Source organism: Anabas testudineus, chromosome 21 (assembly GCF_900324465.2).
Source record: "Anabas testudineus chromosome 21, fAnaTes1.2, whole genome shotgun sequence".
Taxonomy (NCBI): Eukaryota; Metazoa; Chordata; class Actinopteri; order Anabantiformes; family Anabantidae; genus Anabas; species Anabas testudineus.
The window spans coordinates 8,681,170-8,708,976 of record NC_046629.1 but is presented as its reverse complement, the minus strand read 5'-3'; the positions used below and the strand labels follow the sequence as shown (position 1 = coordinate 8,708,976).

Below are 27,807 nucleotides of genomic sequence, written 5' to 3'. Positions count from 1 at the left end.
ACCAAAAAATTATATAGAAAACCCGTCAACCTCATGACAGTAGAGAGAAAAGCAAAATACTAGACATTTTATGTTCCATTTCATGTTCCTCAATTTCCTACATTTACTTAAAATACTTTAGGTATTTTTTTCTGATACTGGTACCTTTAGTTTTTCTTGTAATGAACTATTTTTACCGATAGGATCTGAAAACATTCATTACTGTTCTACCCTTTTGTGGATTTTGTTCACTATGTGTGGTATATTGTTTGTTTATGCATTGACAGGTCAAAGTCAGTAATGTTGTCAGTTAACAAACCAGTTGCTGTGCACTGATTCATTGATTTACTGTACACAAATATCTGACTCGTGTGCCCTTCTGTATTTGCTTTCACACTTTATGTCATTTGTGTAGCATTATTTTATTCTCGTGTCCTGTTCAAATTCGCCACAGATTTATTTAAATAAATCTCATTCATCAGTTAATTCACAAAACCTATATCTGGAGAACTTCAATGGTGAAAGGTAAAATTATGACAGTAACAACTGAATGGACACAAACAACTTACTTTCCACCCACCATTTTAATTTATCACAATAACTTCATATCTATACACTGGATGACACAATGTAATCTTGTGTTACATGTTCGCCTCACAGAAACTTAAAGCCATTTTTTTTATTTATGTGCTGTTCATTTTAAGAACAATAATAGAGGTTATTAGAAAGTTATTTGAGCTGCGTTCAGGGCTAAGCCCTTATCTAGACAATTCGTTCCTGATGTTAGGTAGACAGGAGCTCTTGAGTGTGACCCTCCAGCACTTTTGCCTCAGGATATGACTGACTTCTGTGTTTGTGTCCTGAGAAACTAAGAGAGGTGAGGTGCTGTGAGGCAGCAGCAAAAGCTCCAAACTCACCCAGTAAAGCTCTCTTTAATTTTCCTGCTAAATAAAACCAGCCGTGCATATATTTAGTCTTAACATCATCTTAAAGAGTGATTTCAGTCAGAAGATTTCCCTCAGGGTTATTTATGTCTAAAGCTTCCCATGTCCCACTCTAAAGCTCTATTGTCACTTTGTGGATCAGTTAAAACCTCCCTGAATTTTGTTCTGACTCTTGGCAGTCTGCCACAGACCTCTTTGCTCCCTTAATGCAGACAGGTTGAAATTCGGAATTTAGTTTGGAGTTATGTGACTTGCCTTTATTTCATCATCATTTTTGTTGAAGACTGGCCGTCATGCTGACACATCCCTGTTCATTTAACTCATTCTGCAGAGGCATTTTTCTCTACAGCCTGTATAGACACTTCTGTGTCTGACTGGACACTTTATCAAAGATCAAGTCTCGATCTACAATTGGAACTTATTCAAGATGTGATACAGAGCATTGATCATCACAGATGTTTGCCTCTCCAAACCAGTTCTGCATTTATGTTTTGGGGGGGCCTCGGGTCGTAAATCTGCTGTCAGGCCTCTACCGAGCCCAGTTATACATAATAGTTTCATGATTTTCATCATTCCTGTGTTTGTAGAATGTAAAATTACTTAATTGTAATACCAGAAAAAAAAATTTAACTGCCAAACTTATAAATGTATAACAAAACTAGACCTCTTAAGCTGGAATAATTAGAATATAATAACATAATTAAATATGGAATTAACTATAATTAAATAAAAAAAATAACCAAATAAACTAATGTTGCACACTAGTGCTTCAGATTCATAAACACTGCAACTAGTCGATAAAAACTGAACTCTGTAAGTATTCAGTCACTAGATAAGATATGAAATAACACTAAGTAACTGGACTGTCAGCTGGTCCGGAGTTCCATGCAAACCCGCCTAATTAATTACCTTTAAGGCTGAGGTAATTCATTTTCCAGACTTTCTTACTGTCAGCAAATACGTTGTTGGTACGATCTTGACTGTTTCAACTTTATCATACTAAGATTCAGTAGCTTAAAAGTTCTAATTTAAAAACTTTAATTCTTACAGCTGGATTTAATGCAATGACCTTTGAAATCCAACATCTAGTAGGCCTATAAATATAATCTAATATAAATTCTGAATAAAATGTGTTGTTATGGCTGTGTGTACTTTTAATTTGTTCTTTCTTGCAAAAGAGATGTCGAGATAAATAAAATAGTTTTACTACAACAGTTTCTAACACTAGAGGGAGCTGCAGGGCACAAGCTCCTCAGCAGCTACCAGCAGCAAATGGGAGTTTGCAAGTGAACCAGTTCCAGGGCTGCAGCAATATGTTGCCCGACACCTACAATACAGAAATACTCCAAAAGATGGCAATGTAGGATCATCTTAGTGATCGCACATCGGAGACGAGCTGGAGTCGCGCATAATGATTAGGAAAGATTTAATTTGATGGGCCAGCCCAGTAAAACCTCTGAATTCAATTTAATTCGCCAAGACTGACACAATGAGGAGCAGAACACATATTTCATCTTGCTGTTTGTATATTTATTTTAAAGCAACTTCTTTTGTAAAATATAAATACAAATTATGAGATATTTTAATTACAAAGTTAAAACAAAAATGAACACACCAAAAATTATTTTACTGCAGTAGCCTCCCTGTTATATACAAGCTCTGTGCCGAAGGGTGAATATCAACATTATCCTAAAACTTTATTATACAAACAATTTTGTAGTTTTGCATGTTAAATTACAGACTAAACAGGAAGCGAAATGTCAGCATAAAAAAACAATACAACAAAAAAAGCCCCTGAGGCTCAGGCCGAGGAGAAGGGAAAAAAAAAAAAAGACATCATGTGCTTCCTATAAACACAAATACCACATTCAATAGTACACTCTCGGTACTATCCTGTACAAATACACACATGCACAATATGCTGCGCTCACACTCCACCTGGTCACTGACAACACAACTATACGCTGTTGCCATACAAAATCTTTCAGAGGGAAATAGTGAGCGTCTTCCGAAAAAAAAAAAAATCTCTTGATATTTTATATTTATATATATATTTATTTATTTATACATATATTAATTTATAAAAATAAGACCATTATTATTGAGTCACAAATGTATTGTATCCTCAGTTAACGGAGGGAAACATCTGAGCAGCCTGGTCGGCCAGCAGGTCAGTCCATCTGTACAGTGCACCAGTGCTGGTCCAGAGCAGGGCTGAAGCGTGAGAACGGAGGGTCAGGCTAAGGCATATCATCACAGCCCCTGGTTGGTTCTAGAGCCAACCACAGTGGATAAGGATCAAGGTCTGAGTTTAGTGGCTGCAGGGGTCAGGATGAGCCCAGCTGGCCAACAGCCTTAATTTTGTCCTTCAGTTTATCTCCTGGGTGGTCCCAGCGGTCGTCTAGACACTCCAGTGTGGAGCCCAGCAGAGCAGCCAGTTCAGCGCTGTCTTCCACTAGGTCTAACAGCTCCTTGCTGTCTGGATGAAAGCCCTCCAATTCCTCTGGGCAGGAGAAGAGTTGCGACAGGGAGGCCTGTCGGTAAAACTCTGCCTCCGCCACCGTCACCACCTCCATGTGGGGGAAGGCCTGTCGGAAACCGCGAGCAGACATCCGCAGTCGACGGAGCACATCAGAGAGTAGCAGCCAGTTTCTTGGCCTGAAAGAAAAAATGAATCAATGTTTAAGAATGAGGACGAAAGTCAGGCTAAAAATACTAAAACAGCCGTGTCTGCTCCACGAATCAAAGCTCACCCCTGGGAGAGGGACACCTGGATGTTGTAGCAAGGCAGCAGAGGTCGATCAGAGAACTCGAACTCAAACAACTCCCTTTTATCATCCTCATCCTCCTCATCTGGGCCTGGTGGGTCTGCCAGGATGTCATAGACCCCGCCCTCTTTGCTAGATTCTGACAAACCAAAAAAACAATTTAAAAAAAGCAGATTTAGTAAACATCTACTTTAAGATACAGACATATTGCTAAAAGCTAGATGACATTGAAGTTGATTAAAAATAAAACATCACACACGGATCGGTACTCACCACACACAGCGCTGCCGTAGAATTCCCAATAAAGCCCTGGGTCATCATCAGAGCGGCCCTGAAGGTCAGCAAAATAATCTATGGAAAGAAGAGAAGAGCGAAGAGCTGTTATTCAAGAGCTGGAGCCCTGGGGACCGGCAACAGGGAAAATACAATTGCCCTTGGAGACAACAGCAGAAAAATGGATAAATAGCACAGTAAAACAGAAGAGAGGGAGGAGGAGGGGCAGTGTCAAGAGTGAAAAGAAGAAACAAACAGAGCAAATGTTTAGGGGAGGGCTGATGGTCAGGGGCCAGCGGCTGTACCACGGGGGAGGAGAGCGACTGTCTCCGCTGGGTTAGAGCTGGCTCAGTTCAGAGCAGGGCTACAGACGGCTGCCAGGAATCAAACAAGAACCACACACAGTCATCGAGTGCACACACACACACACACACACACACACACACACACACACGCACGCACGCACGCACTTATATAGAGAGAGCAGGCTGGAAACAAACAAGCACAGGGAGCTGGGTAAGCACACACAGGGAGAGCAAAGTGTGTATTCAGCACATGCGCGTGAACACACACAGACACACACACACACGCGGACACACATTCGCAGAGTGAGAGCTGGGCTTTGTGCCAATGCTGAGGCGTGGGGCGTCTGGCGTGTGTTTGGAGGGATTAACGGCCTCCAGATGAGTGGGACCAGGTGGAGGGAGGGCAGCAATCGCTCGCTCTCACTCATTTTCTGCGGTGCTCGATCTCCCTTCCTCCCTCTCTCCGCGAGTCGAGCAGCCATCGATCTATCCATCCACGCTCTTTTCAAAATTCAACACCATCTTTCCAGCCGTCTACATATAAATCTTCATTTTGCACTAAACCTGTTCAACCTTCTGCTGCCCGTGAACTTACACCTGTTCATTTTCATCCTCTTTCAATAATCTTTTCTCCTGCCTTTCGCGTCTATTTTTACTCGGTGCGTTTCAGATAATCAGGCCTAACTATTTAGGTGTCCATCTAATATTACAAAACTGGCTATAAAGGAAGTGTGTGTCTGTGTGTGCTTTCATTTCCTCCTCCTGTACAAAGACTCATGTTGTTTCAATTTAACTACAAACATTCAGGCGAGTTCTCTTTAACATAGCTGCCCTAAATACAGACCATGCCAGAATTGAGCGTGGCAGCCTTGTGAAAAGACACACATGCATGCATAAAGCAAAGTCTCCAACCAGAGCGAAGCCCATTTCCACACGTACGCTGAGCAAACACAGTTGGCGTTGCTAAGTAACCAGATAGAGGAGCTCAGAGGCAGCAGCATGCACCCTGGCGGGCTGAGACTCCCGTCTAACAGGTGGTCGAGGGAGGGGGAGAGAAGCAGGGAGGAGGGCGCCAGAGGCAAAACGGGATGACAGAGACTGACAGGTCCAGTGGTAGCTGGGAGGTGCAGGAAGAGGATTTGCAGAGAGGGACTCGTGCCAGCAGGATGCACAGAAGTCAAAGCATGTGAAGGACAGCAAATGGTGAATGTGCCAGCGTTGGGGGTTTAGGGAACTGGACTGCTGATACGCATTTTCACCAATTTACCCTCACCTCACAACATACAATCTCAGCTGGAACTAAAAAAAATCCTTTAGGATTTACCTTCTTTTCTAGCATCGATTTGTGGTCAAGGTACATTAGTATTCAAATTACCTGACTTCTGCATTCTACGTTTCCTGGACGACTTTATAGTTTTGCACTCACTGTATGGGAATAATACAAATGTCAAGTGCTGTGTTTTTTTATCTCCTCTGTCTCTGAGGATTTGGGGGGGGTTGAGTACAATTTACAAACGCCCACACCATTTGTAACTTTCAATAAAAAAAGTGATGGAGCTGTATGTGTGATGTTTTTGTAAGCCGTCTCAGCAAATCCAGCCTTATCCCTGAAAGATGCATGTTTGTGCTGCGTGTTTACTGCTTCTGAACACTTGGATGTTTATGTCATTAAATTCTCATTATTTCTGAATGACATCATTTGCGAGGGAACTCCTGACTTAGAAGTCCTCAATTCCCCTGGTGTAGGAAATCACCCTGGATTTAATTGCCTGTTCAACTCAGTTGTTAGTGTATATGTGACCTGAAAATACACACATTTGAAGATGGGAACATGCAACTCATGACCTCAACAGTTGTAATTCCAGCTTTTATGGCAGGAAGAAACTACTTACCAGTGAGGAAACGCTCCATGCTCTCACTGTGGGTCATCTTGAGAAGGCCACGACCAGAGTATGTAGCCAGGGTGGGGTCAGCGCCGTAGGATAGCAGGACTCGCACCACATCCAGGTGGTCATTCTCTACGGCATCGTGAATTGGTCTACACACACACACACACACACACATTAATTAAAATAATTTTTAATTATTATTTAATTTAAATGTATTTTCTTATTTGACATTAGCTAAATAGCACTGAAAACATGTTTATAATTATAATTATCTTTGTCCTGTTTAAAGACAATGTGTGAAGCATTAAAAATATATACTGGATATTTATATCTTAGCTTTAAGTTTTCCCATAAACCACTGTATCCTGCAGATGGTCAGATGTTAATTCTCCCATACAATCGTTTCACCTGTGTTCTTTAATATACCCAATGTTGCAAATCTGGTAGGGGTATAATTAAACTGTAACAATACACCTTTAAGACCTGCATACAGGCTCCTCGAGCAGACCTCCCACTGTAAATTTTAATAACACAGTTATGAAAGCAGTACCCTTTGCCATTTAAAACTGCAGCTAATCTGTCAAATCATTGTGCTTGCCAAGCCCTTTTAAAATTAATCCTAGAAATTTTCTTATGAGCAACTCTAGTGACCTAATTGGTGACAAATCCCTGGCCTACCCTACTGGGGCATGTAGAAAAAGCTACGATCATATTTGTTATTTAAATGAGAAGGTTTGTTTACCTCGTGCCATCCTGTGCGCTACAGTTTATGTCAGCACCGTAATCCAGCAGGTGTTGGACTATGCTGAGCCAGCCGCGGGCGCAAGCCTCATGGAGAGCACAGTAACCGGCGTAGTCTCTGTGATTCACCTCGCATACTCTGTTCTCCAGGCAGTACAGCACCACCTCCTAAAGAGAGCCAGCACACAGGGAGAGTAAAGTTTAATGTCTGGGATTGTGTGTATATATGTTTGTACAGATGTATGTGTGGCAGTAACCCAAGCAATACACGGCCCAAACACACAAGTCAGACGGAGCAGACACAAACGCAAACAGTTCTTCCCTTTACAGTTCCTGTGGGAAAGACATTAGGGAAAGGAGGAACTGAGTGTGTTCCTGTGCCAGGCAAACACATGCACCCATACACAAATGCTCCATAATACTAGAGCTGGCGCCAAGGCACATCGATGAGACTAAGTGTGACTCAACTGTATTTAGCCTGCCAGATTCATGCACGTATTAGTGTGTATGACTGTGTGCGTGCCACGTTTGGGCCTGGCCGACGCCGTGGCAGCCAGCTGCAATGGTTGGGCTCTGAACACAGCATAATGGAAGTGGAACAAAGAGATTTGATAGAGGCGCTCAAGAGCTGGAAGCTTTTCGCTGGTCTAGGACTGTGACAGTTGGGCATCCAGCACTAAGTTGTCAGACTGGTTTTTATTGGACTGGAGCAGCGTCTGCTGCTACTAAACAGAGAGGAGACAGAGACAGAGAGCAGCCCAGGAGTGTGTTGATATGGGGCCCGTCCGAGTCAGACGAGTTTATGTTTCACCACTGTGTGTGTGTGTGTGTGTGTGTGTCTGGATATGCAACTTGGTGAGAGACTGGGCAGAGGTATTTGCAGACATTTGAAAATACCTAATTTTATATCTATTTTAATGTATAGATCTGTATGCAAGACTTATACATTCATACACACTCTGCCCTGCTAACAGTTCTGTGCGGAGGGGAGGAGAGCTGCTCATCTAAACCTGAGGAATGACTCCAAACTTCCATTTCTATGCTAATTCTAGCCTGCCGTCTAGTCCAAGTGTTTATCTCCCTCTCTCAACCTCTCTCTTTCAGCACAGGGTAGATGGAGGGGAGGGAAGGAAAAGCAGGCAATGGAGAGAAAACAGACTGACAGAAGGATGAGCGGTTAGAGAGGGAGGAAGAACGGGAGAAGTGAGAGGCAACACCCCAACAGATGACAGATAAATGAATCTGTGGATGAAATCTGCCGGGGCCGTCCTCTGGGCTGAAGCTGATAATAACAAGAGATGAAAGGGTGGGGTGGGGTGCAGTGGGTGGTACTGCCAAGTCGAGTGGTGGTGGTGGGGGGTTCAGAGATACAGAGGACAATCGGAGCTGGGGAAAAGTAGAGACAATGAAGAAAGAGGGAGAAGAGGAAAGCAGGATTGAGAGATAGAGCAAGTGTGAGCAAGACAAAGTACAGGATGAAAAAGAGAAGCGGGGGGAGGGCAGGGTGGGGTGGGATGACGCTCCAACTGGTTTTCGCTTGCTGCCAACACTCTGTTTGCCTGCTGGAGAGAGATTCAGGAGCGCTGTGCCGAAGCTCCCCTCTGGGGGATTCCATTCGCTCTGTGTGTGTGTGTGCATGCGTGTGTGTTTCCGTGAGTGAATGGGAGCAAGTGTTAGAGAGACTGACAGCTAGAGAGTGTTGATATGCAGCTCGCCCGTGCACGTGAGTCTGCGTGTGCGCGCACATGTGTATTTTTGTGCTGCTGACGAGTTTGCATGTGTGTGGCTGTGGAGGAGGTGTAGCGCTAAACCTCCAGAGCCGTGTTTAATATCGCTGGGAGAGAGCGAGGAGCTTAGCACGAGAGCCCCGGCTTCCCGCCAGACACACACACACACACACAGACACACACACACACACACACACACACACACACACACACACACACACACACACACTCCTCCGCAGTAAAATGAGACACCACCCCCCCTTCTCTCCTCTCTCTTTCCCTCCTGTCCTCTAATCTCTCTCTCTAGAATGCTTCCCTGCGCTCGCCTGCAATCAATGCATCACTCAGACATTTAACCCCTTGCAGCACTGCCTCGTACGCTTCTCGCATCTCACAGTTTGTGTGTGTGTGGGTTTAAATGCGTATCGCATGTGCAGGTGATGCATGTGTGGCTTTCCCTGTGAAATGAAGAGCCAAGAGCAGTAAAGTTGGTGCATGCCCAGACAAAAAAATAAGCGTGTAGATGTTCGAGTGTGAAAGCGCCGGCCTCTTGTTGAGTGACTTCACTGGGGTAACAGAAGAAGTTTGAGAATCTAGCCACTGATGATCTCAGACTTAATGATGATATGATATCATGTAGAATAAAGATGAAAAAAAAAGAAAAAAAAGAAGAATCACCCGTTTTCCTTTATAATGTGATCTCAAAACATGCCTCCAGTCGTAACCATGAACCTGCTTTGCATATTAACACTCAGCTACATACCAAGCACACGATAAACACAGGTCTCACTTACTTCAGGGGTGTCAGAGTGAAATACATTCACATCATTATGAATGCAGTTGCTCAGGGCTTGGTCACATTAGTGACTACTGATGTAGATTCTTAGAAAGTTACGTGGTTGGTAAACTAATTGACAAGTATGCACTACAATACCATGGAAGCTCTCGCCAGCCAAAATAGCTCAGCAAGCGACTAGTCAGTCAACCAGTAAAAAGCTAGCTAACAGTTTGCATTATTATTGACCAAGTGCAGTATTTGGTATTTTGATACAGTATGCAACTTCCTGTATTCTGGATTTTACATATTTCCCTTCAAGTTTAGAGTTAGAGTGAAGGGTGAAGAGTGTTTGCTACTGGTCCAAGGAGCACACAAAGTTGAACCAAAGTGGACGTACTTTACCTGCACAAGTAAATCTGTTAATTGCACCAAATACAGTGCTAAGTTCTGCTGTTAGAGATGCGGGTCTAACCGGGCACTAAAATGTGGTCTAGTTTCTCTGTTTGCTTGGATCATACAGGGATTTTAGAAGGAAAATCAGAAGTGATTCATGGGAGGAGAATAAATGACAGATTGCACCTTTATCTGAGCTTTCAATGGGCAGAGCTGAGGGGCCCTGAGCCCCGGCATGAGAGGGATGAAGACATCCGCAGAATCTCTCCTCATTACCATTTCAAATGCTCAAGAGCGAGGCAGACGAGAGAGATCGAGAGAATAAAAGGGAGAGCGAGGAAGGGAGGAAACGCGAGAGAGTGGGCTTTCATGTGCAGAGGCACGGATCGAAACACTAAACGAACATGAAATATGCACAGTGTCGGCTGGGCATCGGAAACAGTGCAGAATAGTGCATGTGTATTTAATTACAATTTCTGTGCGTGCATGAGGTGATTCTGCATCCTGCATGTGCAGGTCTGTACACAAAGAAGAAGCCTGTGCATGTACTTACAGGCTACCAACCGGTGTTTCTCTGCGCATGTGTGTTTGTAGTCAGCATGTGGGCTGTGTATGTGTGCAGGAGGTGAGTCTGAATTTGCATGAGCAGGTCTGTGTGGCTGTGTGACAGCAGCAAGTGTGGGAGAGTCATCGCACTGTGCAGCATATGGAAAAGAACACGTCAGGATGCCTGTGCTAGTGCTTATTGGGTCATAACGGATGTTTCTCTGTGCATATTTCTGTATGTGTGTGTGTGTGTGTATGCTTGCAATCAGCATGTGAGGTGTGTGTGTGTGTGTGCGCGCCTCCGTCTCTCAGGCCCTCATATCTCTCTGCCTGTGTGCGATAAGCCCAGAGCTTGCGGCGCTAAAACACCAGCGCAAGACAACCGCTCTCTGCATCTACAGGCTTGTATGCAAGTGTGTGTGTGTGTGTGTGAGAGACGGTGTGCATAAATTGGTGTGTCTCTCAGCTCATGTCCTTGTGTGTGTGTGTGTGTGTGTGTGTGTGTGTGTGTGCGTCTGCCCCAGGGGTCTGCCCCAGGCTTATCACACACAGGCAGTGAGACGAGCTTCCTGAGAGAGGGGGAGATGGAGAGAGAGGGAGAGAGAGGGGGGGGAGAAAGAAAGGGAGGGAGGAAGAGGGAGAAGGAGGGTGGGGGGGTTGTTTGCGCAGCGGTCAGCGCCTTGTTTGTGTAGTCTCAGGTTTTCTCCTCCCTCCTCCCTCCTTTCCTCTCCACACGCGGAGCGCAGGAAGGGAAAATGCGAAGAGGGAATGAGGGGAAAAAAAATAAAAGAAGAGGGAGGGAAAAAAAAAATGTTCGAGAGAGAGACGCATAAATCAGAGAGACGAGCCAGCTTCTTTCCAGCACGGCTGACTGAACCCTGCTGCTGCGCTGCACCCTGTGTATGCGCGTGCATGTGAGTGAGTGAGAAAAACAGCCGCCGTCGCTGCTAACCACAGTCACCACGGCACATTAGAGGGCCATTAGAACGCGATTATACTCCCAGTGCTTACCTCTCATTCACACTCTTGCTCTCTCCCATTCTGACTCTCCCTCACACACACTCTCACACACACACACACACACACACACACACACACAACCATAAAGCAACTGGTTAATGAGCAACAAAAGATACCAACACCTATTTACAGTTCTGTGAAGATACCTCTGCTGGTGATAAAAACGATCACTCACCCACACACACACACACACACACACACACACACACACACACACACACAAAAACAAAGACAGTACGGACACATACCACAATCTGCAGCTCAAGTGGCATTAAAACTAACTGAATCAATAAATCAATTTGTGAAATCTGTCATCAAGGGGGCAAAACGTTTAGGCATGCGAAGAGAAACACAAGGGATGGGAGAACAAGACAGCGGGCAACTTTAATTAAATGCTTTCAGAGCAATAGGAGTTGAGAGATTCAGTAGAATATACACAAGTGTCATTCTTTCTTGTTTGTGCGGAGACTGAGAGGATCTGATTTAGAAGCGAACGATCGGCAGCTACACACAAAGAAAGAAGAAAAAAACTCCCGATGCTAGAGAGAGGCAGCGAGCATCAGTCTCCGTATAATGATCCCACCGATCCCTCACGCTGCCTGCACACGCACGTGTGTGTGTGTGTGTGTGTGTGCGTGTGTCACACTTCGCCTCACGGAAAATTAATGAGATGTGAGAGCGGAGCAAGGCAAGAGGAGGGGTGGCGGGGAGAGTGTGCGCTCGCGGGGAGGAGAAGGAGGGGTGCCAACGACAATCTGAGTCACAAAGAGAGGAAGAGAAAGAGAGAGCCGAGAGGAAAGAGAGAGTAGTGGACAAGAGGAGCAAAAAAAGATGGAGTACGGTGAGAAGAAAGCGTGAGGAAGGGCGAAATTCTAAAAATGATAGGAAGAGGAAGAAAAGGACAGATGCGAGAAAAGAATAAAGAATCAGATGGAGAAAGACAATTTGGGGAAGAAAAAAAAAAAAAAAAAAAAGAGTTGAGCCCAAGTCTGCGAATGTCACAGGCAGGAACAAAGTAGGGGGAGAAAATGAGCTCAACTGAAGTGTGAGAGTGTAAAATGTGCAGAGAGAAAGAGATAAGCAGAGAGGATGACTTTGAGAGAAGCCTATTACCTCGTAGCCCAGGCGCGCTGCTCTCTGGAGCAGAGTCTCCCCAGCGTTCTTGTTCACGATCAGGCGGCGAGCCTCTGGCGGGATCGGACGTACCACGGGGGGCTCAGCGGGGGCGGTCTTGTGCACCCCCGCCACTTCTGGTGGGACACCGCCTGCTCTGCCGTTCGCCTGGGGCTGCAGGGCAGGCGGACAGAGCGCGGACGGGGAGCAGGGCTTCACTGGAGAGCCTGGATAATGATTAGGAGAGGCGGCTCTCTTCCTCAGAGCGCCGCGCTGCTCACTCAGCTGTGGAGAGCGTGAGAGAGAGGGAGAGGAGTGTTACAGTCCCTGCCACATAGCAGACAGGACACACATCCACACACGGACACTCAAGGGCACATGGATGGGTCTACACAAAGACATATGCACACACACACAAACACACACTCCACCCAGAAAGAAATTTAACTAATATTACAATTTCCATAACATTTAATCTAATTACTTCCTCAGTTTAATACTAGCTTGCTTACTATCTATCCTTAGCTTTAAATATAGATTTTCTTATTTGCATCTGTGTTAATGTAAGATTACTGTGTATGTAAGACACGCTATGCATCACTGACAAAAACACACAGCTTTAACACTAACTGTTCACATCCCAAACACTGCAGGTTGGCACGCCACTTTAACCGCTAAACCAACAGAGCCCTCTGAGCGCAACACACGAGACAGTCGATGTGCGAGTGTGTGTGTGTGTGTGTGTCGGAGGAATTCCATCTCGAAGCAGCTGTCAGGCTGAGGAGGAGCAGGGGAGGAGAGCTGCATGGGCGGAAAACAACTAGCCTTCTTTTTTTCCCCCTCAGTTTTTCCCTCTGCTCATTTTTTTCCCTCCTTTGAACTCGGGCGCTTCATACACTCGACCATGGCTGCCACATTCCTCACTGTGTGACTGAGTGCGAGAGTGTGTGTGTGTGTGTGTGCAGCCTTGTGTTCAGCACTGAGTGTGATGTATAATTGCTCTAGGGTTTTGTTGTTATGTCAGGAATGCTCGCAAACACGCACGCACCTACACACAAAATAGCACCAATGACACTCGTTTGACAATTAAGGCCAGAGAAAGACACACATACACGCAGGCACTCCGCAGGGAGCCGCTAAGGGCACGAGGAGGTCAAAGCTCCAGCAGCCCTCTAAACATTGTAAACATACTTCCTTCCTCTCTCCCTCCCTCCCTCTCCCAGCTGCATAATCAGAGGCGCCGACAGGCATACTGAAACAGACTCCGCTGCTGCAAACATCCAGTCGCTTGTATCGTGGCCAGACACCCTATCAGCACTCACCTTGTCATCTTCAGCTGCTCCCAGATCAGCCGCACAGCGCTGGCCCGGGCTGTTAGGAGTGGCCTCTTTCCTTTTCTCCCGCTCTCGCTCCCTGTGACTGGTGTGTTTGGTCTTGCAGGGCCGTTTGCCCTTGGGTTTGTCCGTGTCACTATGGCGACGAGGCTTGAGGGAAGGGGTGCCTCCCACGGACGGTTCTGGAGCCGGAGAAGGGGGGCCCCTTCTGGGTTCCTTGAGGCCACGGTCACCTGAGAAGGGGCCCGAAGGGTGCGCTCTGTCCTTCAGCTGGCCCATGGGGAGGGGAGAAGCAGCTACTCCTGGAACAGGAGGAGAGAAAAGAGGGAGGCAAAGTGAGCGGCTGATAGTGTGAGAGCCCAGAGGAAGAGGAGGATGGGAAGGTATTGCAAGGCCATCTCTCACCCTCTGTTGGTTTATTAATGAGTGCACAGAGCTGTCTGGGAGCACAGCATGCCTGCTCGCTCAGGAAAAAAAATTAAAAATAAACACACTCTCTCTCTCTCTCTCTCTCACACACACACACACACACACACACACACACACACACACAGGCTCACAAAAACACCCCGTAGTGACTTGTGTGTAGTCATTCACTGCAGCAAGGACAGTGCTATGAGTAATCTACTTAAACAAATGTGACACTGTCTGGTTTCAGCCTCTTATAGTACATATTTACACAAAAAAATAAAAAACAGCCCTTGGAACCACAATGTCAAAGCGCTGTTTAATATCTTAATAGAAATGCATTTCCTCCTATGTGGGCGTTCACACATAGGGATACAAAAGTCTGGGCCAGCTCCAGCCACACATTCATTGTCAATGAAAAGCTGGCTTTGCCGCTTTGCGCCTCCTGCAGAGCCCTACAGATTCCACACAAGTCCAGCTACACAACAGGGGAAAGTTGAGAAAGGCTCAACTTAACGCCGCAGCCAGGCGAGAGCAATTTGTTCTCCAATTCCAGCGGAAAGTGAAGCAGAGAGTCAGTTAGCTACTCGCGATAAGGAATTTTAAAAAGCTGACTCCCGAGAGCGTCTTTAATGTGATTGGCTTGTGACAGGACAAACAAATTGCAGGTGGTGCACACATCACCTGTCCGGTTGGAGTAGCAAATGGAAATAAGACACCCCCAGAAATACAGATTTGACAGAGCCCAGTTACTGCTAAATACTTTCTATTCTATCTATACTTTGTATAAATATGCATAAATGCACTGTTGGAGCGTTGCAGTTGACGACTCAGGAATGTGGCCTAAGTCTAATTTGTGTTCTAGTCTAACTTTTACAGTAAACAGTCCTTTAAATCAGTGGTATGATGTATTTTTATTTTTTATTTTTTTACATTTGATTGGCAGAATCTTGAAAAAAAAAAAAAGAAAAAACAAAGACTACAGCCCTGAAAAACACAGAGTATAATTACCACATTCACTGTAACACGGCTGTTGCCAGGGTGATGTTATCTAAAAAGGTGAAAAAAAAAAAAAAAAAACTCAGCGGCCAATCAAGGTCTGTGGTTTCTGCAGGAAGCATAAAACCAAAACCTCCTCTGCTTTATTCACTTCCTTTAATCTCGCTCATGCTCGTTTATTCTCTCCTCCTCCTCTGCCTCAGTTCAGGCACATGAATAAGGGGGAGCCCTGGTTTTAATAAGATGCCCCCTCACACACACACACACACACACTCTTTCTCTCTCGCCGCCCTCCATTTCCCTGTGACTGCTTTTGAGGGGAAAAAGCAATAGAAAAAAAAATTGATCACACATTAGTCACACTGCACCTGCCCACGCATATCTCCACCAGCCATTTCCCTGATTCGCTCTTTCATAGTTCTCTCATCGGTCTACAGTCCCCTGACCAACAAAAAGCCCAAAACCACAAGGGGAGGGAGGGCATTTAACTTTCAGTCTCTAGGTCCCATTTCTGATTCCCCAGCATTTACCCTGGCAGAAGGAAGTATCCTCTACCTCATTTCCTCTGCCACCTCCCAGAAGGCCTGTGGGAAATCCCCTAAAGAGAGACCGCTCAACAAAGAAAGTGAAACGTGAGCCAAAGATAGATTTCCGTTACCCTAGCTGAACTCAGAAATACAGAAGCGGTTTGCACGGCTGCCGGTTCATTCTTACCATTAAGTATCTTCTCGCAACCCCATTTCCTGTTGATCTCTGCTCTCTGCGCTGCGGCTCTGTCCTCGAGCTCGCCGGCTCTGATCTTGCGCTCCTGGAGGCTCTGAGCTGAGGTCACCAATCGGGACTGGGGCCATACCCTCTCCTGTTTAATTTGGGACCTGTCGGGTGACGTTGCGCCGGTGGTGGGCTTGCTGAGTCGCAACCCCTTCAGCTCAATGCAGACCTTGAGCTTCCGCACCTCGTCGTCTTCATCTTCGTTAGGACTGGCCTGCTCATGCTCATCTGCAAAACACAGGAACACAGAATTTAGGTTGTTTGCCAGTTCTCATCTTCAGTTATATCACTTGGAACAGTAATGTACTGTGGACAACAGTTTGCCGGTTTTTGAGTTAAAACTCAAGTCTCAATGTGTCTGTGAGATGACACAGGTTTTCAGAACGACTGACGTTCTGCAACACAAAACTACTAGATGTACATACATATGTACAAAAATAATAAAAATATAATAATCACTACGGTCTTGTGGCACCGAAAATTTACATTTCACACACACACACACACACACACACACACACACACACACACACACACACACACACACACACACACACACACACACACACACACAAGGGCAAGAGAGACAGGGATGTGAAACTGACAGATTGAAGAGTAAAAGGAGAGAGAAGTCAAGCATCCGGCGCAGAAACAAAGCAATAAAGACTGAAGAAGCCGAGGGAGAGTTCTCCCCCCAGAAATTCACGAGGGACGGGTATTTGACTTGTCTGCCAGTGCCGGGGAGAGCAAGCGCAATACAGCATGCCAGAAAGAAAAGAGAGGAAAAAAGAAAAAAAAAAGGAAACCCAAACAGATGAGGGGAAAAAGAAAAGATGAAAAGAGAAGAAAAGAGCAGCTTTGAAGAAGGTGGGTAAGCGCAGCAGAGAAACAGCCGAGCTGAAAGAAGAGAGAGAGAATGGCTGTCCCTCTTCTTCGCTTCTCTCTTGCACTCTGCTCAAAGGCAGGATTAAACACTTCTGTGAGCTGGCTGCCACACAGAGCGAAAGATGGGACAGAGAGTGGGAAGGAGGGGGGGTTGGGGGTTGTGATGGAGCGGGTTTAAGGTGGAATTGATTGAGAAGGAAGAAGCTACAAAAAGGAACAAATACTTTTGAAAAACAACAAGGTGCTGAGACAGAGTTCGGCAGCATGCAAGATGAAGGGAAAGGAGTGGGCAGATTAGACAGATGCACAGAAAGCAGATGAAGAGAGGGGGGGGGGGGGGGAGTCATTTGAGGAAAATGGGAGTGGCGTGTTAATGAAGCTCTCACCTGCAGAAATTTTAGCTCGTTTCTCTGGGTGGGACAACCTTTCTCCTTCCTCCCTCTCCATGTCTTCCTGCTCAGCCTTGAGGCCAAATGGACGCTTCCTGGTGAGTCCAAAGCCGCCAGAGCTGACTTTCTCCTCGGGGTAGCCTTTTGCTGGTGTCAGAGTGGGGGGCACACAATGGCCACCTTCAGACTCTCTCGTCCCCTTCCTCGTTCCATCCTTTAATGCTCCTTGGCCCCCACTTTGCACCCCGTCTCGGGCCCCCTGTCCTTGGGACAAAGGCTCCCTCTGGACTCCACACCTCTGGAGGACTGGAACTCTGTTGTTAGTGTATGCTGGCCGGACACCTGAGGAAAGCAGAGACAGACGGATGAAAACAGAGCAGGGAGGAAGACGGCAGGAGCGGCCAGAGGCACAATGAGCAACACAGGATGAAAGCAAGACAGCCACGCGGGGCGAGGATGCAGACAGACGGACAGAAAGAAAGAGCAGGGAGACGAGGAGTGGGGGTGAGACGTGGTGGAGGATTGACAGAGGGAGCATGCCAGTTAAACACCAGCCAGCTTTTATTCTTCTTTAAAGACAGGCAGTAAAACTTTGATGGGGTAAAGACTTTTTAATCTGATGTGAGCCGAGCCAGTGGCCCGACGGTTCGGCGCAGCCGCTCGCACTTCCAGCGAGGAGCGGCAAGAAAACATCCTGCACACTAGCTGCACACGGCGGATCCTATCCCTCTTTACCCCCCCACCCTCCTTCACTGTCCTCCCCCACGGCATGACCGCACCACGCCCTTCTCACACAGAGCGTGACTCTGCCCCCCCCTTTTCCCCTCTCTCCTCGACTCCCTCTCCGTCTCTCTCCATGCCATAATTAGGCTCACACGTCAGCCGCGGCCTCGCTCCAACACACAGCTGGGCTCTCAGCCAACGTAACTAACCCCCTCCTCCCTTCCTCCCTCTCTCTCTTTCCGTTGCGCTCTCCCATCCGCTTTCACCCACTAACTCTCCCCCCCGCTTTCACTCTCTCTCTCTCTCACGCAATCTCTCCCCCTCCTTCTCCTCTTGCCCTCCCTCTCGATCGTCTCTCCGCGCAGATAAGCACAAAAGGCTTCTTGAAAATAAAACTCCCCCACTCTGTTTCTTTTGCTCGCTCGCGCTGTGCAGCTTGTGTAAGAGTGTGTGCATGTGTGGAAGAGTGTCTTTTTTTAGAGTGACCCTGCTTTGCTTCAACATTTGCTGCAAGTACGTGCGAGTGCGTATGCACACCTATTGTTTGTGTTTGTCCCTTTTTGAGTGTTCATTTGCGGAGTGGATGTGTGTGTGTGTGTGTGTGTGTGTGTGTGTGCGCATTACGAGTGTATGTGTGGTGCTGGGTTACTCACCCTCCCTGTCTCCCTGCTTGGTGGTGTGTTGGCAGTGTTCCAGCGCTCGCTCTCTGCGCTGGCCGTCTGCCAGCTCCCGTCCTGCTGCCGAGGCAGACACACACACACTGCTGCCCTCCTTCTCCTTCAGCTCCAGCTCCGAGAACCGCATCATTGCCCGCTGCGTGCACATGCACACACAGACACAGAGACACACACAAATGCAGAGAAAACCCATGAAAACCACTCATCTCCGGCCCACGCCACATAGACACACACACACACACACCTCTCTAAGCCTCAATCTGGCCTCAATGGCTACAGAAGCAAAAATTGCATCAGAAATCATATTGTCTCAAAATCAAAAGAAAATGCCAAAGAAATTAAACCCCCACATACAAACGCACACAGGACAAAAAGGTTCACAGATAAATCACAAGCACAGGATCAAGACACAGGTTAGACTACTGCAGCCACTGTGAGTCCATTCGCTCTGGGGCTTAAGTCCTGGCATCTCCCTTCCTGAAACATAAACATGGCTAGGAAACATTTACATCTAAGCCCTGAGGCAGAGAGAGGAGATTAAAAAGGGGAAAGAAAGGAGTGGGGGGGGGGAAAGGAGTATGCAGCAACAGAGAGTAAAAAGGAGAAAGAGCCCATCAGTGGCAGATGTGATAAGAAATGTAAAGAACTGACCTCCCAGTTAGCTGCAGGTTGACTTATATTACTCCCCTCTCGTGATATGCCTTCCATCTAAGCAATTAGAATGGGGGGGCTCAATATATCTGTCCATCATTTCATTCTTTTTAATGAATTTATGTTATGTTTCTCCACATTCCCCACACAATAGGCAGCCACAATCCCACAAAACACCACAATCAAATGATAGTGACTCAACAGGTCAATTAACACTGCATCAAAACTATCAAATAATTTCTGAACCGTTTGAATGACAAATTTAAGAAAGAAGTCTATTATAATATATTAATTCAAAGCACAACTGATCATTCAGTTTTAAACGTCTCATTTTTGTTTTTGTTTTTGTTTTCAAACTGACTTTCAAATCTTATTTCTACATGTCCAGAAATAGAGTGTTTGATAGCTTTGTGTTGCAGTTGGGCATTAACAAGCATGACACAGACAAAACCACTTTTCTAGGGTGCCTTCGCAACGTAGACATGTGCAACCTATTAACACATCAGTCTTTGAGTCGGTGGATAACATAACACAGGGTCCATTTGAATTTATATGCTGAACATTGCACATAAGGAACCACAGAGAACAGTAAAATGAATCCTATGTGTGTATGAATGACGGCGGATGATAGCCGAGTGTGGGGGATGCTGCTATAACTGCGTTTATAAATGTAGTGTGATGGGTGTTAGCAGGGAAAGTCTTTTGGCTAGTGGGGTGAGGAGAATTATGACCTTGGACAGCAACCAGGCAGGGCAGCATAGGCCATCAGGGGGAGGAGGGTTGGGGGAGGATAGCAACTGGCGGTTGGGGGCATGCAGAAAGCCTAAGAGGAACCCCAAAGAGGGTAGCTGCTGTTTTTTTTAAGCACGCTGCAAGACCTCCACTGTCCCTAACCTTGGGGTTAAGCATAGCCAAAGGCAGCGTGAACTGTGAGGCTGCCACAGTCATGCTCTGAAACTTTAGTATATGGCTCTATGGCGCAGTCAGCACTAACACATGCTTTAGCCCCAAGGCAGTCACACAAGGACAAGCATGTACGGACACACAAACACGCACGCACAGAAATAACCTTTACAATGACTGCTCGCTAATCAACATACAGAGATGGCAGCCCTGGTTAACCTTTGAACTGACCTCCCTGACAGAAGGCCTCAACTAGCCTTCCTGACAATGATAAACTACGGGGAAGGTCAAGCCTAAGCCAGGACAGTGGCAGGACAGCACTTATATTATTCTGTATGGTGTAGTAAATGCAGAGTATGCCAATTTCATGCAGGGTTTGTTCTACAGGCAGTTCTGAATATTGCAGCAAGGGAATAAAGACAGTGGCTGTTGTGGGGATTTATTCCTCTAAGGATGTTGAATTGAAAGTATGTATGAAATGTCAGCACATGAGAAACATATATATTCACCCACATGAGTAAATGGTCTTACCTGCAGAGCTCTCTGTTCACGGCTCAGCTTGCTGGAGTCAGCATACAGCTCAGTGGTGACGCATTTAAAGCGATCACCAACATAGCCTGAGGAGTTAGCAATCCTCTTGGCCAAACTGGATCGACGTGAGCTTTTAGATGAAGCGTGGATACCCTCTTCTTCTTCTTCCTCATCCCCTTCTCCTTGAGACTCCCCTAGGTCAACAACACTATCTTCCTTTTCAGTGTCCCTCTCGCACACTTTATCCATCTCCGACTCCTTCACCACATCTGTGCAGTTCTGAATGAGGTGGACAGCTTGTCTATCCCTGTCCCCTTTGTCCTTACCAGAGCTGCGCTCCCCAGATGTGCGGGCACAGCGCAGAGTGCTCTGGTCTTGCTCTCCAGGGTCTGGGCTGGGACTCTGTTCCTCTGGGCTCTCCTCTGCTTGGACAATCTGTCCTAGAGAAGTTGGGGATAAGCTAGATGTCACCCCAGGACAATCTAGGTCCTGAAGAACCTTTGGTTTCCCAAAGGAAGATTCTGTCTGTCTGTCAGCATGATTGGGCTTCAGGATGGGGCCCTGTCCAGAGTGGACTGGATAAGAATGGGAAAGATGGTGTTTTGGTTCATTGTCAGTCTTTGTCAGATTTTGGTTACTATGACAACATTCATTTTGGTTAACCTTGGTGCTGGTCTCAGCAGAGGGCTGTTTGTGAACTGTTGGAGTAGACTCAATATCTGTGTCTGAGTGTACAAGGTCAATGCAGACAATTTTTTCTCTGCATGCTACAGAGGAAGAGGGGGGTTTGCTTTGACTGCCACAATGTCCTTGTGCTCCCGTTTCTCTATCAGGCTTTATTTGGCTTCCTTCACCTGTCTCTTTCCCAGTGTTGTGATCTCTGGGTCCCCCACATTCTTCAACAGCTCCCCGGGATTTCTCCTGCCCCCGGGACTTCAAAGTTGCTTCTCCCCTTTCTGGTAGCTTGTTGTCTGTGTGAGCCTGCATCAGAGGATGGGCCATCTCCTGTGTGTTGTAAGTGAGGTATTCCCCGCCTGGACCAGCTGGGAGGTTGTGGTAGGGTAAAGAGTGTTTTGGTGTCAGGTGGGTTGGGTAAAGGCTGTTGCTGCCCAGAAATACTGGGTGAGGATAGACTGGGCCTTTGCCAGCAAGTGGTAGGGAGTGTAGTGCCATGCCATCAGGCATGGGGTAGTGTAGATATCTGTTGGCATACGCCAAACTGGGGTTCAGGTAAGCGTCGCTTTGAGGAAGGTAAAGACCAGGAGGGTGGCCGTTCTCTAAACAAGGCCTTTTGTAGGACGACACTTCTGGAGTAGTTTCATTTCTCTTAGTGGTCTGGGATGACTTCTCCGGTCCCTCCCTGTGGTGGCCCATGGCTGCTGGACGTTCCGATTGGCTGGGGCTATGTTTAACCCACTCACCACCAGGCTTAGGAGAATGATCCCTGGAAGTGACATGGGAAGACCCAGAATGTTGACTGGAGGCAACACTGTGGTTGGGCTCTCCTATCCTTGGACAGGAAGAGCTATGTTGCTGAGGGAGTACCCTCTCTAGACTCTTGTGTTTGATAACAGAGGGCGTGGAACTTTTGGCTTGTGAAAGGCCCAGGTCTGTGTTTGGCCTTGGAGAGGGGGGCAAGCCTGGTGTGTGCTGTGTATTTGAAGGAGAGGGGCTAGGTACAACCCAAGAAGAGTGTAAAGTGCTGATCATCTCTGGTCTTTCAGAGACCTTTGAAGAAGTGCTGCTGACCACGGAGTGAGGGTGTGAGGAGGGGGAGAGGGACAAGTTTTCCTTTAGAAGCTCTCGGCTAGAGGGCAGTCCATAACGGGGGCCTGGTGATATATTATCCATCTTAACCTGGAATCCACTGGGAGGCAGTCCAAACTCCAGCATTCTTCCAGACAAATCTAAGGGCTTCTCTGCTGAGTCTTTGGTTCCTTGATGAGACGACCTCTCAAAATTAGGTTTAGAGGGGGACCTGCTGGGTCTCCTTTCAGCTCCTACATTTCTGTGCTCCGGTGCCCCATCCCTTGGCCTTGGTTTGTGGGGGCTGGGCCGAGCAGGAGAGGGCTGCTCTGACGCCATGCTGCTCACAGAGAATGGATGAGGAATGGACTGCGTAGTAGAGGATGAGGCAGATACTGAAGAGGTGGAAGAGGTGGGTTGTTGTCCTATCCTAGAACCTGACCTTTGTAAGTCTGGTGAATTGTCCATGAGAGCAGGGGGAGGGGGAGGCTGGGTGAGGCGAGAAGATGCATGAGAAGAATCAGCAGGCAGAGTATTATTACTCCCACTATTGGCGCCGCTAGTGCTAGTGCTACTGGTGTTATTGTTGTTGCTGGAGCCCTTCCTAGAGGGAGGTCTGCTTGGTCTGCTATTCCTGCTTGGGGACCGATCCCTGTCTATAACACTCTGATGGTGCTGAGGGCGTTGGGGAGGTTGGTGAAGCTGCTGTGCAAATGGAGAGGCAACACCAAGCCCCTTGTCTTGGCAGTGAACCAAGGAAGTGGGGGCCACTGTGACTGCAGGAATCCTCATAGGAGGTGCCACCAAGGGAGAAGAAATGGGAGAAGGAGGATAGGGGGGCATATAGAAGAGCCTCTCAGCAGCTGAGGCATTTGCAGCAGGGTTAACATTACTGCCCTGGGCTGTACACAGAGAAGGGTAGGGCAGGTGCTGAGGAAGATAGGGATTGGGCTGGCTGAGCAAAGAGGCTTTGTACATATTTAGAGCTGCAAACTTGGATGTGTCTATGAAGGGATACATGCTTGCTTCAGGGTAAGGGCTGAGCCATGGCATGCGAAGGTAGCTGCCACCAGCACTTGGTAAGCCCAGTTCAGAGGGTTTTTCTCCGGGCCCTACTCTGCGCTCCAAGCCTAGACTTTCAGCTCCAGGAACCAGCACAGGCTTGTGGAGACTTGGAGGAGTGCCCTTGTAGAGGCCCAGGTATCCATTAGTGGGCTTACGACTGTCCAGAGAGCCATCAGGCTTATAGATGAGCTCTGGGAGACACTCTCTGTTATAAGCGAGGGGGAGGGCAGGCGTCTCTCTGCTCTTCTCCGCTGGCAGTGCTCTGATCCCCGGGTATACAACCCCACTATGGAGACGAAGACCATCGTGTATCAGAGTGCCTCGGTCCAGCCCCATTGCTGCCAGGGGTGTCAACCTTGCATCCACCTGCACCAAAAAGAGGATAAAGGAAAAATACATTTGATTACGACCACAGTATCAAAATCAAAGCACATCAGGAAAGTGTCACAAGAAAACCAAGAAATACTAATGAATTAACTTTCTTAGTGTTCTGTGTTACTGAAACAAATTAATTGATTTCTGGGTAATAATGACATTTGACACGATAAGCAGATTCGGCAAAGACAAGAATGGGGACTTGCCATGTTTTGTGTGATGTGGTTCCCTTGTCTTAGTTCCAGGTTGGTTTGTGTCTCAGCATCAACATCACGAACAGATGTTGCCCTGTGGAGAGCAAAAAGTTATGAGTCACTCTCTTGGCTCGAAACTACACACAGCAGCTTTACTGTAAACCTACTGCCAAAAAAGACGGGGCAAAAAAATCTATTTAATTAATCTGCAACACAGAAAATATTTATATTTTGAAGGATGTGTAAATATCACCATATGCATTATTATTATTATATAGTAATGAAATGCGGCACATTGACCTTTAACTTATCAGAGTGAAGGTACAAAGAAAAGATAGATAAGGGCACCTCTAGCTACAGTCATCACACCCTTACTCTCACTCACTCTCTCTCACACACACCCCTTCATTGAAGTAGTCACTGGAGATGAAAGCACCGTGTGGGCTCTCCCTCCCTTTCCGTCCGTCAACATCCCTCTATCCTCCTATCCCCCCCTCTGTTGACCCCCATCCTGCCTACCGCGTGGGCTAGACGTGCATTGTTGAGCGGCGTCTATTCAGTCACGTTCCCCACACACACTGGTTTTTCTGCGCCCTCTTTGACCTGCTCTCTCGGCTGCCTCAGCCAGCGGAGCGAGGGAAGATTATACATCAGAGATCACTTCAGCGGGAGACCATTTACCGCCCGTCAACACAGAGCCACAGATCAACAAACACATACACACCAATGAACCCACAAAAGTATAACATGCAAGCAAAAGAAACGACTACACAAAATGTACACTAACACACAGAAAGGAAAATATAGGGGACAGATATAAACATAAAAACAATGTAGAAATGGTCTTTAATGGGTTTTTTTAATCATAAAAGCAGATCACAATGAGTAAGGGGTGTACATTAGTATACATTTAAAACAGGGGATATTTTATGTAAAGGTGATATGAAATCATTTAAATGTTAAAAACAATTATTCATTATGCAACAAAGAAATGTCAAACTTACTATAATAAAGCTAAATAAATAAAAGGGCTAAACCACTAACCTAAATTAATTTCTTAAATGGTAGTTAGGTAGGTAGCTGTGAGGGATATCCAATTTTACCACAAGATTGTGACATGATATCATAATCCAATGACAAAATAACACAAATTAACCATTGATGCAATTGCTGAAACTGAGCTATAACTAAACACTTGGAGCTCTGGTGAGTTGAATGACATTTTAAAAACGGATATTTCCCGTTTCACATCCTCAAACAGGGGTGAAAGTGTTGCTCTCCGTCGGCAGATTTAAATTTAAAAAAGGAAATAAAAGTAAATAGCATTTTAGTTTGAATACTAGAAATGAGGTGTGGCGCACAAACACACGCCTTTAAACAGTAAAAGTGAAGCGTTGCTGTGCTCGGCAGTGCTGAGAGCAACACAGAGCAGCCTCGGCTCCTCGATCATCGCACAGACAGCCTCTGAGCCTCGCCACTGGCACGCCACTTTTATTGCCGTGACCTAGGGCACATTAATCAGCCTGCTGCGGGCCCCTCAGTGCGGCTCTTCGTTGCCCCTGCGCTCCCATCCCCCCCACGCACGCCTCCCCTCCTTCCCAGCTCCCCGGGGCCAGTCCTGCTTCGGTAACATCCGCTCTACAGCGCATGAATGTGCGCACAGCCGCGTCGTGTGTGCGCTTCTGCAAATGACCCAGACGTGGTTGAGAAATCGCATCACTCCCGTTTCCTGTATTTCCTGGAGCGACACATGTTCCTCTCTCTCTATTACTTACACACACACACACACACACACACACACACACACACACACACACACACCGGCTCCCTTTCGTCGCTCAACGAGACCGAACATGTAAACAAAAACAATCCTCTTATATAGAAACGCAGATTTTCAATTACATAGTGTCTGTACGGACGTTTCTGTTCAACATGAAAACCACCTTCTCCACCACGATGGCGATGAAATATCGCACAAATTCGTGTTGCCTCTCCAGAAAGAAAAAAAAAATCCATCTTGGAGGGATAATGATCTGTTCTTGTTCGGGTCAGTGCCGTAAAAAGACAGTCAGGTGTCTTATGGCCTGTTATTACTTTACAGCGTTGCAGCTCTGTGCTGATGACCCAGTAGTTGTTGCGGCCACGGCACCTGTCATTTCCATGAAATGAGTAGTAGTCCGGCGAAGATGAGAGGCTGCACCGGGCCTCAAGGTCAGGATCAAGCACTCAAAGGCACACTGCATGCACCGCCATGGTAAAAAGAAATCAGCGTGTAGATGCATGTTTGGCCCCTCTGGGCTCCACCACTCGAGACTTGGACCAACTAGTGCGCAAAAACGCACGGAGAAAGCGCTCCGTCAATCCTTTTCCCACCAGCACGGAATCTCTAGTACTAAATTCTGTGTGTACTTCAGTGACAATTGGGTGCAGATCCATGCTTGTGTAGTACTTCTGGTGTTTTAAGTCGGAATGTGTGCACTGATATATTAAGATGCTGTGGAAATGCTGCTCATATAATATTCACAACAACAACGCACCATGAAGTCCAAAAAGGAGGGATGAAGCTGTTTTTGCCCTGATGGTGGGCAGACTTGCGTTAGGAGGTTTTAATATATAAATATGAATATTAGTGGGAGAAGGAGAAAGATGATGAGAGATAGGAAATGAGGGAAAGAGTGTTGACACCGATCCACTCTGCTGAGGATAGTTTGCGCAACAAACATCTACCCACGGTCCGATCTAATCACACTGGCCGGGAGGAGCAGGCAGGCTGGAGGAAGGGGGACTAGTTTATCAAGGAGACCGCGGGAGCAGAGCCCTGATTCGCTCCATTAAACAGAAAACCACCGGGTGCTTTTAACGAAACTCGCAAAGCCTGGCTGTGTGTCGGTACAGGGCGACTTTGGAGGAGGAAGAGCAGACTGGATGAACTGATAAAGGAAGAAGAAACAGAAAGAGAGAAAGAGAGAGAGAATGCAACCTCGCTTCTCCCTCTTTTCCTGTTCTGGCAACGACGTGAACTCTCCCTGACCCGCGGTACACACACCGGAACAAACACCGGCACCACTTGTAATTTCCTCAGGGCTGAGTGAGGCCTCTATGTCCCCAGAGCAGCGCTGTGGTTGTGTACGTGCCGCTAATATGTATGTGTGGGAGAGCTCGAGGGCAAACGATGGAGTTGGGAAGCTGTTTGTATCAACATCAGCAGCTTCTTTCCTCATAAAATTGATAAATGACCAACTAAAAATGCAGACCCACTGTAAGAGAACCCAGGCCGTATCAATCATTCCCAAACACCCTCCTGTGTGTGTGATCTGGTTGTTGTACGGTCAGGTTTGCAGGTCTGATCGGCAGCAGCCTGCACCGGCGCACCGGGAATGTGAGTGTAGCTGCGTAACGGGAGTGAAGGCGCCCTCTCGCTCTTTGTCCCTGGAGCTCTGCCAAGCTCTGTGGAGCGAAGCTCCGATCAGCTCTAAAAAAATGCAGTGTGACGCAGGATAATCTCCGCAGCGACGGGGGTGGGGTGGGGATAAACACGGATTAAATGCGGGCGCGCGCGCACGCACACACGCACACGCGCGCACACCACTGCGACGCTACGCGCGATCAAAAAGAGGAATTCTGCGCACGGTGCTGATGAACAACATAGAAATCAGCGGGAACAAATCTGTGAAAATACA

The 27,807-nt window shown here is 46.9% G+C and overlaps 1 protein-coding gene across 2 annotated transcripts in view; it reads right to left on the bottom strand.

Annotated features, from left to right (window-relative positions):
* Positions 1–2,454: 2,454 nt before the first annotated feature.
* The window catches only part of bcor (BCL6 corepressor), a 31,328-nt gene continuing 5,975 nt past the window's right edge, over positions 2,455–27,807 (bottom strand). Inside the window, exons 2-14 of one of the 2 annotated variants that reach the window (XM_026375961.2) lie at positions 24,140–24,221; positions 20,748–23,924; positions 19,314–19,370; positions 18,639–18,798; positions 17,260–17,604; positions 15,932–16,216; positions 13,799–14,112; positions 12,477–12,761; positions 6,901–7,067; positions 6,162–6,307; positions 3,965–4,042; positions 3,677–3,830; positions 2,455–3,581 (exon numbers count right to left, since the gene is read on the bottom strand). In XM_026375961.2, the coding sequence (XP_026231746.1) occupies positions 3,251–3,581; positions 3,677–3,830; positions 3,965–4,042; positions 6,162–6,307; positions 6,901–7,067; positions 12,477–12,761; positions 13,799–14,112; positions 15,932–16,216; positions 17,260–17,604; positions 18,639–18,798; positions 19,314–19,370; positions 20,748–23,924; positions 24,140–24,142 (5,502 nt within the window). In that variant the 5' untranslated portion in view covers positions 24,143–24,221 and the 3' untranslated portion in view covers positions 2,455–3,250. The remainder of the gene's footprint in view (positions 3,582–3,676; positions 3,831–3,964; positions 4,043–6,161; positions 6,308–6,900; positions 7,068–12,476; positions 12,762–13,798; positions 14,113–15,931; positions 16,217–17,259; positions 17,605–18,638; positions 18,799–19,313; positions 19,371–20,747; positions 23,925–24,139; positions 24,222–27,807) is intronic. The other variant, XM_026375964.2, reaches the window with a different exon arrangement.